Here is a 20,857-nt window from a genome sequence, read left to right on the forward strand (position 1 = left end):
GAGCGGGAGATCGACAGGCGGATTGGGGCAGCGTCTACTGTGAAGCGGGCGCTGTACCGGTCCGTCGTGGTGAAGAGAGAGCTGAGCCAAAAAGCGAAGCTCTCGATTTACCGGTCGATCTACGTTCCCACCCTCATCTATGGTCATGAGCTTTGGGTCATGACCGAAAGAACGAGATCACGGGTACAAGCGGCCGAAATGGGTTTCCTCCGCAGGGTGGCTGGGCTCTCCCTTAGAGATAGGGTGAGAAGCTCGGTCATCCGGGAGGGACTCAGAGTAGAGCCGCTGCTCCTCCACATCGAGAGGAGCCAGTTGAGGTGGCTCGGGCATCTGGTAAGGATGCCTCCTGGACGCCTCCCTGGTGAGGTGTTCCGGGCACGTCCCACCGGGAGGAGGCCTCGGGGAAGACCCAGGACACGCTGGAGGGATTACGTCTCTCGGCTGGCCTGGGAACGCCTTGGGATTCCCCCGGAGGAGCTGGAAGAAGTGGCTGGAGAGAGGGAAGTCTGGGCCTCCCTTCTGAAGCTGCTGCCCCCGCGACCCGACCCCGGATAAGCGGAAGAAAATGGATGGATGGATGGATGGATGGATATTTTCATGCTATTAACTTTAAAATAATTGTCTGAACAGATGAACTTTGCACCCTTTCGGATAGAGATCCATGGTTCTCTCCCTTATATCTTGGCTGATTTATGTTGGTTTCCAATTATTGTCGCACAAGGAAGCAGTATGTTTGAGGCGCTGACTTAATATTGATTTACAGGTGTGCGGTCAATTCATTCAGATGTTGTGAGATAAACAATTAGAAACTTACAAAGTTCTGACATCATCATCTGGGCTCTTCCAAATTGTTTAAATATGAGTATAAAATTCTGAAACTGGAAAAAAAGTAATGGAAAATCATTTAAGAATACTAAATACAATTAATTGTTGTCATTTTTACGGTAAAGATTTAGCCTAATTTATTCCCAGACAGTAAAAAAAGGCCTTGTGTCTTTTTCATTCATACATACAAACCGGTGGTTTAAAACTGTATCACACAGCATTTGAAAACAGTGAATAACTAAGTCAAATGAAACAAAATAAAATGATCTTTTTGAGGATTAAATTTCAGTCACCTCATTTTGAATTGTTTGGGCAAGAGCTCTATCTTATTTAGTGTGCATATAAAATGAGTAAACAAAGAAAAAAAAAACAGTTTAATGAATGACTCCCTGTAGGACAGTCTGCTACATAATACAACATAATTTGCACTTGCTGGACTATGACATTTTACAACAAGCGAAAATGTTACTAAACATGATGGCTCACACATTTAGCAAAATAACATTTAGAAAACACAATAACAGATGCAAAACACTTTCCTAGAAAACTGAACAACATTGCGATGGCATTAAACAGTAATGTAGATGGGGGTGGGGGGGAAACAACAATATTTTACAAATTACCTTTGAAAATGAATCACAAAGCAAAACGTATCATATAGTGTCCATGAAAACGAGACTTGGCTCCTGTTCATAACTTTCTATTCTCATCTGAATTATTAAAGGGACCATATTTAGTGTCTGTTTGTTTGTGTACCAGCTGTTCTAAACATCTGGAACATGAGGGGGGTATGTGCCAGAAGCTGGAGTTCCCTCATTTGTAATATGCTAATGCTGAGCTGCATACAATGAGGCAAAGTCCCAACCCAGACTTGGCTGTTTTGGGGATGTTGTAGAGATGAAACAGCATGTCGTATTACAGGAATGTGTATTTACATGCGTGTGGGCTACATGGATACCTTGTATTCCGATTTCTGATCGGAGCAAATTGTTGATATGAAACAAATGCAAAGAAAGATATAAACCTGGAATGTGTCACGTGTGTGCTTATTGTAATGCAGCCACAACAAGCAGGGGAAAAGCAAAAAAAAGCTAAACTCCTCTTATTCACCACCCACCTCTCCCTCCTTCACTACTTCTGTTGCAGTTCCATCATAGAGTGAGCTTGGCTGCCTAAAAGAAAACAATCAATACACACCAGATGCATGTTAGGTCATTGTTTCATAGCACTCTGTGCTACCCAGCACTACAATGCCGCCTACAAAATCAGCTGATGCACAAACTAGTCTTGTGTTTTGTATATATATCCGGTCAGTCAGATCAAATATCTGGTATAGGAATACAAATTACAGTTACAAATGTCTAGGGTACAAACAGACTCTAGTCATCAATTCAAGCTGTCGAATGTTTGTTTTTTTTTTCTTTTTTTCTTCCTCAAACGGAAAGGGAATTTCTGATTACGCTGCTGAGCTCGAGCCAGTTGAATTTGTAATGTTTTTAGCTGTTTGTGGCGACGCTGGATGCTATTTGCAAATCTGGTGAACAAAGTGGCAATGATTAGAAGCAAGTCATGTGTATGCCAGTTGTCGGTTTCTGTTTCAAATCGCTCTGCCTTGTCAAAAAGCACCTGACCAGCACTAAAGAAGACGATCATGGGACGGACAGAAGCACAGAAGCCAAGCACCCGGCATCCGTACTTGGCAGCAAATAGACCTTCTTGTACTGAAGCATCCTGAGTTTGAATAAAACATGAGTGGGAAAAATCAGAGTAAAAAATAGCAGCGCTACATCAAGGACCCTTGCTGCTCACAATTTCAATCAACCGTCAGTGCCACCTGGCCACAACATCTACCAACCCCTGGTTGGTTTAAGCCGAGAGGCTGTTTAGTGCATGTTGAGGGAAGATGTTTGGCCGTGATGTGCTTTCTACGTGGAGGAAGATATGTAAATGGTTGCTTCTGAATGCCTCTGAAAGCAGCATGATGGCGTACTTATGGCTCATATTTAAAGAAGCTATGAATGCATGCTGAGCAGAAAAAAGAAAAGAAGGCTGAACTGCTGCAGAGAGAGCATCGTATTTTACTCTTAAACGCTGCTTTCAAATGTTTTAACTAGACAACATGCATTTTATTCATTCTTGTGAGGACAAAAAAACATTTAAGTGTTGAATGACTGGGAATGATAGATATTTTCAGGGAGGGCAAAATTTTATATATTTTTTGGACAAGAATTTTATGCATCAGGCAGATGATGAATGTTTAAACACTAGGCATTAGTTGCAGGTGTCACCTGTGCAGTCCTCATGGCGCAGAAGCTCTTTAGGACCGTTCTGCTGACTAAGTGCCTTCTCAGAGTCAGACTCCCCTCAATGCAGCTGCAAACCTGAGACGAGTTCAATCCAAGCTGCACTGCAGCATTCAGCACTCCCTCCAAACTGTACCATAAATCCCAGGATTCATTTTGGAACTAAAGCATTTGGACATAAAGCACTTGACAGTACTCAATGCATAGGATGGTATTCAAAAGAAATATTAAAACTTTTGTTGTACATCTTTTTTTTCTTGTTGTTAAAACAAATTCAAACCAGTTTTGATGCGTGCTCATACAGTAGTAGAAAGGTTACATACTTATACTTATAATTGGTATGAATGCAGTATTAAGTTTGCTTTTAATGATTAATAGATTTTTTTGGGGGGGGGGGGGAGGAAGACATACTGTTTAAAAATCCAATCAATTTTAAAACTAAAATTTGGGTGAGCTACTTTTGATTTAATGTAGATTTTGTGAAATCTAAAGGGTTGTGCCATGTATACTGACTCAGATATTTACATTCAACCGTGCTAATGTTTATTATTAAAAAACATACCCTAGAAAGTCACATTGTGACTAATGCTTTTGTATCAATCTGTGGCTATACACAGTATTCTTTTCCGAGCCTCCGTAGTTTTATTACAGGAGGTTAAATGAACTGTGGACACAGCAAAAAGTAGCTCATACTTTAGAAATTGTAATTGACAAACCAACCGAAGCCTCATGTCATGTGGTGATAGGCATAATAGTTAAAGCAGGTAAACCAAACAACATCAGTGAAACATGTATGTATGGAAGATCAAGAATGGCGAGAGTTAGCAGGCTAGATACTTGAAAACTCGTAATTTAGACAATGTCTGAAAATGAATCAAATTCAGATACTCAAATATGACCTCTAACATGCTGTTCATACTTGTAAAGCCTTCAGCGAGGCTGAATAAAAAACACATCTGCAAAGAAGTGTGGGCCAAAATTTCTTAGCAATTATGTTTAAGACTCGTCTCTACAAACTCTTAATGCCAGATGTTGTTGCTAAGGGCAGTGCAACATGTTATAAGGTTTAGGGGCAATTACCTTTTCAAACAGGGCCTGATTGGTTTGGATAGTTTTTCCCCATAATGCATGAAATCATTTGAAAACTTCCTTTTGTGTTTACTAAGGTTATCTATCCAAATATGCTTGTTGGCCTGAAACAAGAGAGTATAACCACTCCACCCCAAAAAAGAAAGGAATCTTTAAGGAACAAACACTTTTTAAAACAGAAGTTAAAAATCTTACACAATATTTAATTACTCGAAGTAGTGCAAGAACTACTGTTTGTCTCATTTAATAGAATAGCAAACAAATACATATATTTCGGTTATTTCCTTCAGAAACGAGGCTTTAAAACAGGGGTGGGCAACTCCAGGTCTCGAGGGCCGGTCTCCTGCAACTTTTAGATGTGTCTCTACTTCAGCACACCTGAGTCAAATAATGAGGTCATTAGCAGGACTCTGGAGAACCTGACTGCACTTAGGAGGTGATTCAGCTGTTGGATTCAAATGTGTTGGACCAGGGAGACATCTAAGAGTTGCAGGACACCGGCCCTCGAGGACCAGGTTTGCCCACCCCTGGTCTAAGATATTTATGATTTTCGGACTTGGAGATCACGTTGGAAGCATCTTCTTAATGGATATGGGAGGAAAGTATTGCAGTGTAAATTATGTTGTAATGACTGAAATTACGAAGCTATATTGTAGGAGCTACGGGCCATTTCTAAATAGAAGGAAGAAATAGATTATGTAATGTCACCTGTGCCTGAAACAAAGAGCGATATTAACTTCAGCAGAACAAAATGAGGTCAAGGGAAACCTGGACTTCTCTGAGACTTTGTTCCTCCCAACGGTGTGTCGCTTATTGAGCAGAATAAACTCAAATTTCTGTCAAAGAAACAGAAGCATCTGTGCAGATGGAGACCCTCTCAGAGGAACGGTGAAGTTCTGCCTGTCAGTATAACTATGTGGCCGAGCTTGCAGGAGGTTGCTTTCATTTTTTTTGCAATTTCTTGGCTTTTGATTTTCACTTGCCTGCTGTCAAGTGGTATGATTGCATCGAGCTTTGGTTGCCTGGACGCAGCCTGCTCCAGACGGCTGTGGCTGCAGAGAAATGGGAAGGCCAGCACTGTTCACTTTCGACTTTGCTGCACCTTTCATTATACGACACCAGCACAGACTGTGCTGTCCTAACAGAGATGTTAATTTCCTCCTTTCCAAGAAGAGCTGTTGCCTGTGATTCTTAATCACCTCGCTCGAAACTCTGTCTTAATTACACCGATTTAACCAAACGGGCTTTGAATATAAAATAACAAATGCTCTGCTGTAGGTATGATTATGTTGGACACCAAAGATATGGGAGAAAGACTTTAATAGCCTGAGACTTTAGTCTAAAGATTTTTTTTAATTTTTTTATTTCCCTAATAGTTTTTGATATGGAATTGTTTCATAAAATTGCGGTACAAGCAAACTTGGTAGATTGGTTGCTTGTTTGAATTACAGTAATGGTAACCTATAAAATTGAAAATAACTTGGAAGATGGATGATGTACAATATAGTCAAACTTGTGAGTCTAGATTGTGAAGTTCATGCAAGCCTTGGTGCAACACTGCTCTCTAGTGGAGGTTTTTTAAAGCACTTCCAAAAGACAAAATGTATACAGACGGTTGATCAGCTTTTTAATAATCAGATCAAAATAACTTATTTTTTTATACAACTAAAATATGTAAATGAAATTAAAAAAAATAACAAGAAATTATTCTTAATTTTAACATTTTTGTTGCAATTTTCCTCAAATTCATCATTATCCATTGACAGTATATTGACATTGTCTATAGAAAATGATTAAAAAATGATCTCACCTTGATAATTTAATAATATCATTTCACCAAAGATTTTTAATGATTGATCATTAAATTTTTTTTTTTTTTTCCTTTTCTTTTTTTTTTTTTTGTGGGAACATTGATCCCGATGAAGTTATAGTAACAGTCGGTGCTTTATCTTTTAGCGTTTTGTGTCAAGCAGTTTTCATTAGTAGATAACATGCAGTATCATATTTATAATGGTATTAAAGCTCTTGCAGATTGTTTTACTTTTATGGTGTTTTACTAGTAGTTCATTTCTTATAATTCATAAAACCTACGTAGATATGTAAAACATTTTTTGTAAGGATCAACATTTTATATATATATATTCATTCATAACATTGCTTTCTTCTTTTCTTCAGAACAACATACAACTCGCATGAGTTAGAATATTATAGTCACATGAGAGGTTCTAAGTTAATCCTTCTTTCACATGTTGAGATTTATTCACTCTGCCATCTGTAGAGTGTTAAAGAGTTGCAGTTTCACTTTCTGCTTGTTGCAGAACTTCACTCAACAGGACCCTCACTGCCTTTTTTTTTTAACAATCTGGACATTGCACACATTTATTACAAAGGTATTTTTTCCATCTGTATCTGGTTTTTAAAACGCTTAAACCTTGGTCACATTCTTGGCATACAGTGCCTTACAAAAGTAAACATACCTCATATACCTCTTTCTCATTTTGAAACATTGGAGCATAAAACCTTGGTGGTGTTTTTGTTGTGAGATGGAAGGAAAAACTAACTTTCTAACAAGCCAAGGAGATCTTCACTACTTGATCTATATATACTGCTCAAAAAAATAAAGGGAACACTTGAACAACACAATATAACTCCCAAGTAAATCAAACTTCTGTGAAATCAAACTGTCCACTTAGGAAGCAACACTGATTGACCCGACGAGGGTCCCCGTTGTCAATCAGTGTTGCTTCCTAAGTGGACAGTTTGATTTCACAGAAGTTTGATTTACTTGGAGTTATATTGTGTTGTTTAAGTGTTCCCTTTATTTTTTTGAGCAGTGTATATATGTATTTTGTTTTAGTGGGAATAAATTACAAACGGGTGCGCTTTGTTTCCTAATTGGTGTAACCTCAGTATATAGTTGGAAACACTTAATTTTATTTAGAGGTATCAGACCACAGGGGGTTGAGTCCAAGTACAAACCACACATTTTAGATTTTGTTTTAGGAAGTTTTATGGACCATGTATAATTTTCCTTCCATACCCACAACTGTGCATTTTGCTACTGCATAAAACCTCAATACAAGAGGCTGAAGCTTTTGGTTTAAGGCATATTGAATTGCTTCTGGAAGGTAGCGTACTGTGTTCTTTTAACAAGATGTATGACCTGAAACAAATGTTTTTTGTGTTGAATGAAGCTCCCCTGAGAATATATTCTTTGCCTGCAGATGTTGGTTTGAAACTTGGCATTTACCTTTCTGGTGAAGCATGTACTTTTGAAAGTATCAAAGTCTTCCCTGGAATAGCATCACATTTGAGGACGGTTCTTAGTTTGGTTTCTCTTCTGTGTTTTTCAAGACATCAGAGTTAGTAAAATATGTTCCCTGGAAGAGGAGCACGCAGTGCCGTTCTTTCTAAACCACACAAAAGATTTTAGTCGCTGCAAAGCTGGTTTCAGCTTTTCAACACTTTTTTTGAGGCATCAGTCAAACTTGTAGTACCCGCTTGGGCCTTGTTGTGTCTGTTGTTTAGCATTGACTGTACAATTTCTTGAGTAGGTAAGAAAAAGCCTTTCCACAAACAAAAATCTGATTGTTTCAGGGAAAACTGGATGTTGTTTTTGAGAGTAAAACCCAATTTAACTTTTTTTTTTTTTTTTTTGCTTATTCTAGCGCAAATCTTTTCTATAGGATGCAATTTAATGTTACTTATTTTTATCATCATAACCAAACTTTTCTGTAGTCATATCTAACCTTTTTGCAGACATTTCCCCCTCTCTCCAAGACATTTGAAGAAAGTTTACCTTGTGATATTAATTTGAGTTTATATAATCCACAAATAATGTTGCTGAGATTGTTAAAAACATATATTGTTTATGAACCTAAAGCTGATCTTTGATACCTGCCAAAATATTGATTGTAAAAGTTTCTTTTTGTTTGTTTGTTTGCTTACAACTCAGTAACATTTGAAATTATTCAGAATTAATTCATTAGTTTTATCATTCAAAGTTGGCCTAATGAAAACTGAGTTTGTTCCTTATTTTGAACACATTCATTTTAGTCATTTATTTATTTGACAGAAATGTTCATTTTAATGTTTAATTACTTGTTTTCTGATTTTTCTATGCAATTTTAAAATAGAACAGATTTTCAATTTCATTTTCTCAGATTTTTCTTTTTTGTTTTCTTTTCGGTTTTTCTATTTGTCTAAAGAAGAACTAATGTGGGTACAAAAACAACATTCAGGGCTCAGCTGAGTGATTAACATATACAGGGATTTGTTAAATCCACTCTGATTTAGGGCAAATTGTGTACTGAACATAGGATGTGAGTGTCATACCAACAATTTGATCCTGCAAGACAGACTAAAAGTTTTTCAGCAGCTTCTGTATTTTTTAATGTTTTGTAAAGCACGGAATGTCTGTCCCCAAATTAGGATTTCTAACATTTTAAAACTTCCAAATTGGCATCAACAGTATCTGCTACAACCTTATCAACTATAGCCACTAGAGGGCGACATCGTAACAGTCAGATCCTGAGCAGCGCTGCAATGAGGAGGCCTGTGCATCATTTCACATTTTCTGTGCTTTTAACCGTTTGCAGCAGAATAACTGTAGCACATAATATTAATGAGATATTCATTATTTAATCAACTTTATTATTATGATTTTTTTTTTGTTTATTATTCCTCCCAATCAAAAGTCTTTCACTGAACTATAAACAATTTCAATGGACTTGTACTCAAAAATGAAAAGCTGCTTGCATTTATATGAAGAATGAGAAATTCATATTCATATTTAGATGGGCTAAAAGAGAAAGACTAAAGCTCTAAATGATAACAGTACTGAAAAATTAACATCTGTCTGTTTATTCCATTGGGGAGTAATAGTCAAACAGCTAAGCAGAGTCCCTAACAGTTAGCAACAGTGTTTTTTGTTTTTTTCTTTTTGTGTCAGTGGTTGAACTGAATAATATTCACGGTGACTAATGATGTCAAGAGAGAACGATGTTGTGCAGATAAAAAAGCAGATACATTTTATCTCCCAGTTATTTGTCATTTCTGCTCAACTTGTTCTGTTTAGCTTCTCGTCTGAATAGAAACGTCCAGATTTTTACAAGCATTTCCATCTGCTTCACATAATATAAATCTACTGTCTGACAAACTGAAGCTGACATCGCAGAAGGTGGAGACAAAACCATCGTCAAAAGGCTGTGAAAATTGTCCTATTCAAAAGATAAATCTATGTTCAATATCTTTTTTTATTTTATGTCATTTAGACTTTGTCATAGAATTGTGTTATATTCTTGCATTGAGTTAGATAGAGAATAACGCAGAGAGCAAATGACAGATGGGAAGAGACGGATAACATGGCGAATGGGTACAGCAGATTTGTAGTGACAGGCTGCTCTGTCGGAAGTTGTAAGATTGTTTCACCCAAAACCTGCACCACAGCCATGGAAACCAGTTAAATCTAGAATCTGTCCTTCAAGTAAAATACACTGTAAAACAACACTGAAAATCCTTATGTAGGTCAAATGGGATTAGCTGCAACTTCTTGGAGCCTCCCTGGAAGACTAAAAGTACAACACTTTTAGTCTCAGAGTACAACTCTGGCAGCAGTGTTTTATTTTTAAACTGTTATGAAAGTCCTTCAAAGTGTTGGACAGGAAATTGGCCTACATTCTGTTGCAAACGCCTAATTTACTGTGGTTCACTAAAAAAATGGACATTTCAAGTTGTTAGGTGAATGTTTCCTTTAAACATTTGGGGAAAGCCGTGCTCCTAAAAATCATACAAGTTTGAAAGAACCAGGCAACGAGAAGTAACACAATCTTTAAAAAGCAGTGGTATATTATAAGAGATTATCCCTCCTGTATCTTTTGATCTTTGAACCTCTGGCTGTCTGGTAGCAAACAGGTTAAATGGAGGTGGGATATACTGTAGATTTTCCTTAGGTTAGAGTCTATAATCTGCACCTTCTCGCTCTCTCTTCCTTCTCTCTCTGTATATATTTACAGTAAAGCAGACATATCCTTCTGGACGTCAGATGAGAGGCTGATTAAATCTGACCGATGTGCTGGAGCAGTGGTTAGGGCTGGCTGACACAATGCTGACATAAGGGCAGTGCTGCATACTATCATTATGGTCTACAGCTAACAGATGGCCCCATTTTATCTGGTTTTCTAAGATTTATTTGATGAAGAGAGAAATCCTAAACAACATCTACACTATGCAAAGATCACACGTAATGCTTGAAAAGAAGTAAAAGCCAGTAACTCCTTGCAGAAGGACTGTGCACATAATTTTGTGTCAGAAGAAATGGGGTCAATTTCGATTTAAATAAGAAATGTAAATGAGCATAATAAGATGTAGAAACAAGACAAAATATATACAGTAAATACATCAGATAACTATGTTCTTGAAACAGGTGTTTGCAGTTTAATGGAGCAGTTGGTATCACTGGTATCTTGGAAGAGGTACCTGGGTTTGAATCGTAGTCTTGTACCGTGTTTTCCTCCATCTCTTTTATCTGCTTACACACACGCTGCTACAGCTAACACAACCATGTTTATGTGCAACTGTCGCCAGTCATACATAGACGGATTGAAACTGATAGGAAATCCGTAACCTGTAGGAAGGGTACGGATTGCGTAGAAGAATAAGCTAAACTCGTGCTACAATCTTTGCCTCACTTGCTGTTACCCCTAAGGTGTGCCAAGTGACGCCCAGCGCTGGACTTTGAATGCCACTCTGTATCTGTTCCATTTGTATGGCTTGAAACATTTGACAATTTTTTTTTTTGGCAAATCTCTTAACCAAATCTCATCATTTCACAAGGTAATAACACTGAGGGGTTCTGTTTGGGTCCCGAAACTGGTGAACAGACCTGGGTGGTGTACAGAGATAAAAATGATTGAACTACAACAGTCTGTATGAAGCCTTGGAGTTTGCATGTACTCCCTATAAATGTGTCGGTTCTTTCTGGCTATTCCGGCTTTCTGCCAGAGTCCAAAAACAAAGCTTTATGTTAATTGAATACTCTAAATTGCCCTCCCCCTAACTGATTAGTGTGTTGCACTAGTCCGGTTGTTTGTCCTGTGTGTCCCTATGTTGTGATAGACTGGAAACCTGTCCAGAGTGTACCCTGCTTCTTCGCCGAGTGATCACTGGCAACAGCAACCAACCTCCTTGCGACACTGCGAGAACAAGCAGATAAAGACAAGGAATAGATGGAAAAACAATTTTGTCATTCTAGTCAAAAGAATACTCTTTAAATCATTTTTGCAACCTTCTCAAATAGTTTACAAATGAGCTCTGGCTCAGAAGAACCTCCTATTTCATACATTTCTGAGTTTAAAGGTGTAACAAGACACAGCATAGCAGCTTTTTTGTCATAAAGTAGGCAACTGATGGCAAGGCAATGCAAGCACTGCATTGCAATGTGAGGGGAGTAGATGTGTGTGCCTCCACCTCATTTCAGAGAGAGCTTTGATGCCACTGGAATAAGCTGGGGCTCATTGTGGGAACATCAAAGACACTCCCTCCCTCCTCCCCCATAACAATCCCATCTCACCCCTCAGTCCATTATCAGTCACTGCTCTACAGGAAATGTGCTGGGATGTGCCCTGGGGGTCCCCCGTCTTTTGCATTATTAATGGGTCATTAATGGACCGTTAATATTTGCAATGATCACAAGAATTTACACAAAAAGCTTTTGGAATCAAATTACTGGGCATTTGAAATTCTTGAAGAATGATATTATTCAAAGTCTTTTTAGCGAGGGGTATATTATTTTAAGATCAGTAATTTCCCATTCAAAATGTTATTTCGATTGTTTCTTATGAGCAGCTAATTATTTCATTTATACATTTTGCCTTTACACTGGCTCTGCATAGAAGTTCAGATCATGGAACATCATGCAGCAGATGTAAAACAAGCGCGGGTGTGTAAATAAAGGCAGTTAAAAAAATAACCATCTCATCACATTAATTCTTAAATTACTTGATGGTTCTTATTGAGTCATGCTCTCTCAGGATTTATTGAATCTGGTGATGAGATTCTCTGTTCGTTTTACATATTTCTATATAAACAATACGCTGCGATTAAGTAATTATACACCAAAATATAGAATGGCAGTCAGTGTTGCTCTTCTGATTTTAGCTGTTTGTTTATTGCTAAGAGGAAACGCAACCATTGCTGGTAATTGTACCTCTTTACTAGTTCATTTCTTTGTCATTTTGGTTGCCACAGGTGGATTTTCATAGTTTGCTGCAAGGAAATTTGGTATTGTGACTCAAATAATAAAAAAAAATGTATACAGCATCTGCAATATTGGAACTTTGCTTGAATGCGATAATTGATAGTATAAGGAATTTCAGGTGGAATACATTCAAACTCTGCTTTTCAATAATGTGTTTTGAAATACCTGAAGGGTCCTTTACTGCTGATCAGAATCTTTTTGACCAAGATCAGAAAGCTCAGGGACAGTGGTAGAGATGATGTGACATTGTCAATAAAAGAAAGAGAACGAGATGTGGGTTCATCATGAGCGATATCACCACATCAAACAATGCAATTTCCACATTCTGATGTTTTAATACTGTACTGTGCATCCATACCACTCAGAAATGCAAAACTGTACAAAATGGTTGAATACCTAGTACACACGGATTTTGTATGAGAGTAAAATGGAAGGAGGTTGAGGCAAAACCTGTGGTTACACAATGAGGTGGATGAGAAAGGGTTAAATGACCTTTGAACTGTTACAATGCTTTGTATTGTGACGGAAAATGCAACAGGAAATAAAAAAAACATGACAAATAACAGGCAATTTAGCAGAAAAGGAAGGTTTTACTATGCATACAAAGCATTCCTTTTAAAAAATTGTTTAAATTATCGCATTTGTTTATTTCTATATTTAAAAAATATATATATATTTTTTTTGTCTGTCCTTATTTATGCAAATCAGTGAGTGTCTTAATTAGGTTTGTTCATCTGGGCTCCTGAATGTGGCGGTCGCTGTAATTTGTTGTGCTGACGTTTTTGTTAACTGAGAATAATCCCAGTGCTGATTTAACATAACAGAAAACGATCACAATATGTAGGCTAGTGCAGCTTGGCGACCTGTGCAGCAGATGGAGAACGACCAACTTTTGCTCGGTTCACGCAGGGTTTTTAAAGGAGCGCACTGCGCAGCCAATCAGCTGCAGCCAGTGCTCGGATCCGTTAATCGTGGATTAGCCACAACCTACTGCAGTCCACAGCACAAGGAGGGAGAGATAGTCACTGCCATTCACTACTCGGACTCTCTTATTATTAGCTCCCTTGGATCTGCCAGCAGCTGCGACTTTGCGCAACGGAATCTACCACAGAGCACAACACGGATCTCAAGTAAAAAATAATAAAAAAAAAAAAGGTGTGGAATAACGGAAGAGCGATCGACTCGGGATCCACGGAGTAGGTCAGGTTGGACTCGAAAGATGGCCCTTTTAAATTGAATCCCCCGCATCGTAGTAACATCGCTCCGATTTTTTTTTGATTTTTTTATTTTTTTCCCTCGTCCGTATGTTTAAGACGGCCAATTACCCGGCGGTGGATCCCGCGTTTACCATCATGCACGGCGCCTGGCTTCCCACCGGGTACCGAGAAAACACGCCCGTGGCGGTGGAGAAACCTAAGAAAAAGGCGTTCAGCCTGGTCAAAATAATGTCTCTGAGTAACAAGAAGGACCGCGGCCAGAATCCGCACCAGCAGCAGAACCACCACCACCACCACCACAATAACAACATGCCTTTCACCATCCACTGTCAGATCGGGAAGGAAATCAAGCACATTTGCAGCAACTGCAGCCGTGGAAATAGCACGCAGGACGGTGAGTAGGCTTGTGGGGCTTCGCCCTTAGCACGCCGTGCGGCGTGGCTGCACCTCAAGGCTCTATAGGGGCGTTTGATGGGCAGATGGGTCTCCCTCAGACGGTTGATTGTTTTAGTAAGAGTGGCTCTATTTCTAATGATGTCATTAAAGTGAATAGAATCTGCCCGAGTAGAGGGCAACTTCACGACTGCTTTCCTTTCCAACAACAATAAAGACATTCAGATGAAGTAATTTGGAATAATTCAATAGTTTCCCCTGCCCTGTTTTACTCCATAGAGGCCATGCAGCTTTTACAGCCTGTTTGCTTCAAGCATTTCCTAATTCAAAGTCATTACATCATCACTCAGCCATCTTGGTAGGCAAACAAGTGTTTTTAATTAAAAGTAGACACGTTGTAGGACTACAACAGGGGAAGAGTGTCGCGTGGGTCATGATGAAGACAAAGTGGGAGGAAATGCTGGGGTCAGTGATCGCCTGTCTTGAAGGAACATCGGCACTGTAACCACGTAACTAAGAGATAAACTAATAAACTGTTCTCGGTCTCCTTTCATTTTGCAGACTGAGTCTCTGTCTCATCTGCCAGGATCTTGAACAGATTGTAGAACGCTGCACCATCACAGTGACTGCTCGACGTGTGCTCACGCGTTTCCTGCTTGAAAATGCTCCAGTTTGTTTATTTGAAGACCTCTCTTGGGTGGAGAATATATTTAATCTTAATCGCTTTGAACACATTTCAAACCTACTCTTGCACCCAAAGTGTCATACATATTACAGTGATGAAGCCTTTGAAGGTGTTTGATGTACCAAGCCATCACTTGGACTTTGGTAAAGTTTCTAAAAAGAAAAAAGAAAAAAAAAAGGCACATCATCACGTGGGTATTTAAAGTCACTGTGCTTCAAGTTGTTTTCCGTCTCTAGTCTCTAATGAAGAAAATTTAAAAAATCAGCACCCATTGTGAAGTTATTTATAGAGCAGCAAACAAGCGAGATTGCACTCAAGTAGCAATCTGTTGGAAATATGTGTGCACTGCATTACTGTCAGATTATTTATCCAGCCGTCCCTTTTCCTCAGCGAATTGTCTGCCTTATGTCCATGTCTTTGATGGCAAATAATATGAGTGAAACATTCTTTTATGTCAGGATGTCATTGATGAAATCTGATCCTGCTAGAGGTCATTTTTCTTATACATAGGATTGATTCTTAACCTTTTTATTGCTCCAGCTTTTTAGGACATTGATATTCTGTTACGAATAAATCTAAAAATCATACATCAAAATAAATCCAGTTAGTTAATTGACCTTCTCAGCAACACAATAATTACTTTCCAGTAATGAATGAATGGCAGTGTATGACTTTAAGGTATGCAATACTGTACCTTATGGTATCTAAAAGATCAGTTCAAAATGTCCATTTCTAAGTGCTTTCCTATTTTTGAAATTTTCAGTTGAGTTGTTGAGCTATTTTGAAAAGTTAATGTTGGGTTCTACAACGATATACATCATTGTGAAGGAATTAAAATCTTTTTGAATGTCATTTGCTTTTCATATATTACTTTTATAAATTGGCACACTTGAAACATCGTCCCACTAATGATCAATACAAATATTTCAGCACTTTTAGCTTGCACACAAAAAAAGATATTAATCTGCACTGTCGACTGAGTTTGAACTGATTTAAAGTACCATACAAGAGAAAATGCCCAATTACAATCACATTTACTTTTTAAATTTAGTGAAATAAATATTATAAGGTCATTTTGAATTCAAACAGATGTTTTTGGAAAAATGGTGCGCACCAAGTAGATTTTTCTTTTCTTTTTTTAAGAAATCCAAAACAAGTTCCGTTTAAAGTTTGCTCCAGTCTTTATTGTGTGCATGTCAAAAGTGGAATAACACATTCTTCAGATTAGATAAAAATGAAGCTTTGTTGCATGCTGGCAGTCTTTTGCTGCAGGGTTGCTTTTCTTCAGGTGGGATAGTGATACAGGTCAGAGGTGGCCTTGTTAACTGCTGGGTAATCCTTTTAGAGGCTTCACAAGACTTGAGACCAGGGTGAAAACGGCAGGACAGTAAGCCTAAATATGTAGATGTAAAGATATTTTTCTAAGAACAACCCCAGTCAATGTCCAGATTGAAATACAATTGAAAATATGTGGCAATAGTTGCAAATTAAGTGGCAACTATTGCAAAATTGCTGTGAGCTCCATCTCACAGCAATTTAATAGAGTTTGATCTCATGAGCAAACATTTCAGTCTTTAGCTGCTCCAGAAGACTTGCAGCTCGATCTATAAGAAACAAATGCCCAACAGAGTTTTGAGGCATTAGTTTGTAATAAAAAAATTTAAAACCGTGGATCATAATGTGATAAAATTTGAAAAAAGATTTTGCATGGTGCTGTGTTATCACGTACCCCTCACATTTTTTTCAGCATTTTGGGTCTGGCCAAATGTTTTGTCTCATTAATGTGGTGGTTTGTTGCTCTTTGCATGTTGCATCACATATCTGTGTAGCAGTTTGCGTTGGGACAAAATGCTGTACATTCTTTGCTTTTGATGTCAGACGGTACTTTAAAGCCAGAAGGCTGGGCTTCGTGAATATTTCATGAGGAGCTGAAAAATTCCCTCCATAATGAGCTGCTTGTCAGTCTGTTTAGTGTGGGTTTTTTTCTTTTTTTTTGGAGTGACACATCAATTGCTCGGAATGGGGCGCAGCCTCAAACTGTTTGTACTCGGAGCGCGTTCTGCATAATGATATCTGACGTGCAGGTTTGTTTATGCTCTTGGTTCAGTCTCATTAAGTTACTACAGATTTCAGGAAGCCACTCGGCACACGTTTCCCACCGCCAGGTCCTTTTAAAAAGTGAAAGAGTCTGCTTCTTCCAATTTCTGGTTCAGTGTGCACGATGGTTTACCAGAAGATAAGCTTGTTTGTTTGTTTGTTTGTTTTTTTATTTATTTATTTGTTTAATCATTTATTTACAGCTGAGGAAGTAGAGCGGCTGTCTGCCATGCGCTCCGAGTCCCTGGTTTCTGGCACACACACTCCACCCATCCGTCACCGGAGCAAGTTTGCGACTCTTGGCAGACTCCTCAAGCCCTGGAAGTGGAGAAAGAAGAAGAGTGAAAAGTTCAAGCAGACATCTGCAGGTAAAATATTGGTATTCTTCTTCATTTCATCTGATGTGTGTTTTTTTTTTTTTATTACACAGAGACGATAAAAACGCAAAAAACAAAACATGGATATAACGGCATCGTTTTATTTCATTTAAAGGTGCTCTTTAAAATGTCCTTGGATATTTACAACGCTGTGATGTCCAGGCGGCGCGATTGAAGGACACAGTGGCCTCATTTGTGACTGTGTTTATTTTCATGGCCAGACGCATCCCGAAAGCTTCTGTCGGCGTGCTTGAACCGAGGGAGACCGTTTGTCAGGCTGCACTTCCCAGACTGGACGCAAAATTCTCCCCTTTTCAGATTCTGAGCAATTACTCTGATTCCAGGCTGAACAGGAACAAGCTGTTCAGATTCTGGATGTGAAATGTAGGGTTCCCCAGAGTGAGTTTGCAGAATGATTCAGCCTCAATCTAATTTGATCCTGTTCTCTGTGATGACAGCTTTAGTTTTGATTTCATCGCTTTCCAGCAAACATGAGCCGGATTTTAACTTTTTGATTCACTCTATTTATTTTTTTTCAGTAAAGATTTGGCTCTAGTTTATCCTAACCCTTAGATGCCCAAATCCTTCGGCCAACTTCTCTTTCTCTGAATTGTCGGGCATTCAGCTCTGTACAAAAAAAGCTGATCAAAAACATTCTGCCGCTTTAGATGCTTGACTGTTTTGAGGTTTTGCTGTATTACACCAGAGAGCCTGCTTGATGGAACAATGATGGGGATGCTGTAAATCCTCATTGGTGCATTTATGCTTGCCCCTTGATAACGGCATCTCCCTTTTGTGGTGAGGGACAATAATCAAGAACCAAGAAACAAAAGATGCTTTTTATTCATGGTGTTAATACGCTGTGGAGCTGAGAGAAATGGCTCTTTTCATGCTTTTGTCATCCACTTGTTTTGTTTGCATAATGCTGCCGTTGCCAAATAATTTTGGTGCCTCCATTGTTCACACTGAATCCTCTTTCAAAGCCGGTGGTAACCTGCCACGTCTAACTGCACTGCCTCAAAGTAAAGTTTTCCATGATGTTTTCAGTGATAAGTGGTCTCCCAAGTAGCTCCCAAAGCTCAGGCAGCTGCTGTAGTCTGTCCGTGTTTCTACAGAGACAATTCCTTGTCACATCCGTTTTAGGCTGACGCATCAAACTAAACTCTTATAACCCCAAATAAAAGGAATGTGACTTTTTTTTGCCTCTTGCAAAGCTGACTCTTGCATCTATAGCAAAAAAAAAAAAGAAGCTAGAAACGGCATGAAACTTGCAACAGATTTCCCCAGAACTTACCCATATGCATTCCTGGAACTTTCTGGGTACTGTCCTGAGACTTTCACAGAAATTACATTCTCTGAGCACAGTGGCTGCTTTCTCAGAACGAACTAGTTTTGAACGTTCAGCAATGTAGGTCACCTTAAAGGTCAGCTTTATGCATAAAATAAAATGACCTGTATGTTTCATGGAGGATTGAGCAACGCTGAAGCAGCTGCCTGAGCTTAGGGAACTACTTGCTTACGTAGTGCTTTATCACTGAAAACATCACGGACACTTTACTTTGAGGCAGTGCCGTTAGACGTGGCAGGTTATCACTGGCTTTGAAAGAGGATTCAGTGTGAACAATGGAGTCACCAAAATTATTTGGCAACGACAGCTGACGCCAAACAAAACAAGTGGATGACACTCCATTATAAGAGAGGGGCAGGAGAAAAAGAAAATGGGGGGAGAGGGGAGACAAAAGATGAACATAGAAAAATATGAGGGACCAAAACAGAACTGATAAAAAAAAAAGTCAAAATATTGGCAACTGTAGCAGTGGTGACCTTGTTTCTCATTGAACATCGAAATATGTCTACCTTTCCGCAAGAATGCTGCCCAGAGATTCACAGTATTATGACCTTGAGTAAAAGAAAAAGAATAACCCAAAACATGTAATTTCAATAGTATAATATTGATTAATATTCTTTATAGTACCCAATGGCATTTTCTAATTGTTTTCTAAGGAAAACTGTTCCTCAATGGAAAAAGGTAGTTGTGTTGTGATCCAGGAGTTGAGCGTTCCCTTCCTGCTTCCTCCGATCACATGGCGACGTTACCCTGGGCGAGGCGTTACTCTAACGCTCCGATCATCCAATCACTTGCTCTGGCACCTTTTTAAATATACTTTTTGCTTTGCTAATGGAATGACTAAAGATTGTAGACCTTCTGAAGCCTTAACCTAAATTACCTGTCAGTAATGTGTGGGAAATATTATGTTTTGTCCTGTGCTGTTCCAGAACTTTCACTAGACTTTCCATTTTGTTTTCCTCGTCTTGGACCTACTTAAGACCTTAGTTCTCTTACTTTGTACTGATGGTAACTTTTTGATCTGTTTGCTTTTTACATTAACAATGTGTAATTCTTCATGTTTCGGATGTCAGTGTTTTTTGTCTTCACGTTTGCCCTCAAAACTTAACTGTTTATAACGATTCCTGCTTCAGCAGGGAGCAAACCGGCCGCCGCCTATGCAGATGTTGTTATGGATAATTGGATGCTGATCTCCATAGAGGATTATAGATGTGGCATGATATTAAGTAGATGAATTCCAGCACAGAGTGATTGTAGTCTTCACCTCAGGAAAGGTGGAGGATGGGCGGACTGTTGCACGCATTATCATTTCGACTCGTAGCGCTTTGCACAGTTTCCACAGTAAGCTCGTATCAGTAATAGATCTAAGGACTCATCAGAACAGGCGTCTGGTTTCTCTGATGTTATCTTTGTGTCGTATTTTTAATCTCATTAGCAGATGAACGGCATCTCTCCGACGGCCACGTTTCACTGGATTAAGTAGCAAATTTCAATATAAAGTACACATTTTGCATGTACAAGCTGACTGTGCATTATACATATCCAAAAGCTTGGCAGGACTTCTGTAGGTGCAGAGATCTTGTTTTGACAAAACTTCTCAAGATTAGTGCTTTTGGCTCCCTGTTGATGAAATTCTCCATAAAAGTTTTAATGCCGTTTTTGTAACGCTCACTTTGAGCTACTGAGCCTCAGGGTTGGTAGAATATGTTCTGACTATCTGGGTCACTTCACAGTTGAATATCCTTGCCTTTTTTTTTTCTTCTAAAAATCCAAGTGCAGCACTGAAATCAATAGAGGAGGAGGTTGGATATTGTGGCTGCATTTATTATGCTGTAAGCAGAGTGTCCTCAGTAAGTGTCCATTTCCTTCTCCTTAGAACAGATTAAATAGACTAGGCTTCTTTTGACCTCGACACGGTATCCATCTAACATCGAAATTATTTACAGCTTAAATGCAGGTTACTTTTTTGGGGGTTGAGTGGGATGGAAACTCACCGTTCAGATGACTGAATGGGTTATGTTCAACTGTTTATATATGCTATAGAATGCCCAAAATAATTACCCAAGTCATTTGTCTTTAAAAGATGAATTTACCAAATACTAAGAAAAATATAGGAAAACGATCTGGATTTGAAGGACAATGAGTGGAGGGGAGAACAACAAAAAAAGTATTTCTCATATTAATGCCATTCAGAAAATCCAAAATATTTTTTTGAAATTCTAACTAGTCTAAAGCAAGTTTATCAATAAAGAAAAAAGAAAAAAAA

General features: G+C 38.7%; 1 protein-coding gene across 2 annotated transcripts in view; it reads left to right on the forward strand.

Moving 5' to 3' along the window:
- Positions 1 to 20,857, forward strand: part of LOC103479553 (phosphatase and actin regulator 1-like) — a 49,310-nt gene that overhangs the window by 9,182 nt on the left and 19,271 nt on the right. Inside the window, exons 1-2 of one of the 2 annotated variants that reach the window (XM_081598714.1) lie at positions 13,430 to 14,085; positions 17,070 to 17,234. In XM_081598714.1, coding sequence (XP_081454840.1) covers positions 13,779 to 14,085; positions 17,070 to 17,234 — 472 coding nt within the window. In that variant the 5' untranslated portion in view covers positions 13,430 to 13,778. Of the gene's footprint in view, positions 1 to 13,429; positions 14,086 to 17,069; positions 17,235 to 20,857 lie in introns of those variants that run through there. The other variant, XM_081598715.1, reaches the window with a different exon arrangement.

This window comes from Poecilia reticulata, chromosome 17 (assembly GCF_904066995.2).
Source record: "Poecilia reticulata chromosome 17, P_reticulata-male-v2, whole genome shotgun sequence".
Lineage (NCBI taxonomy): Eukaryota > Metazoa > Chordata > Actinopteri > Cyprinodontiformes > Poeciliidae > Poecilia > Poecilia reticulata.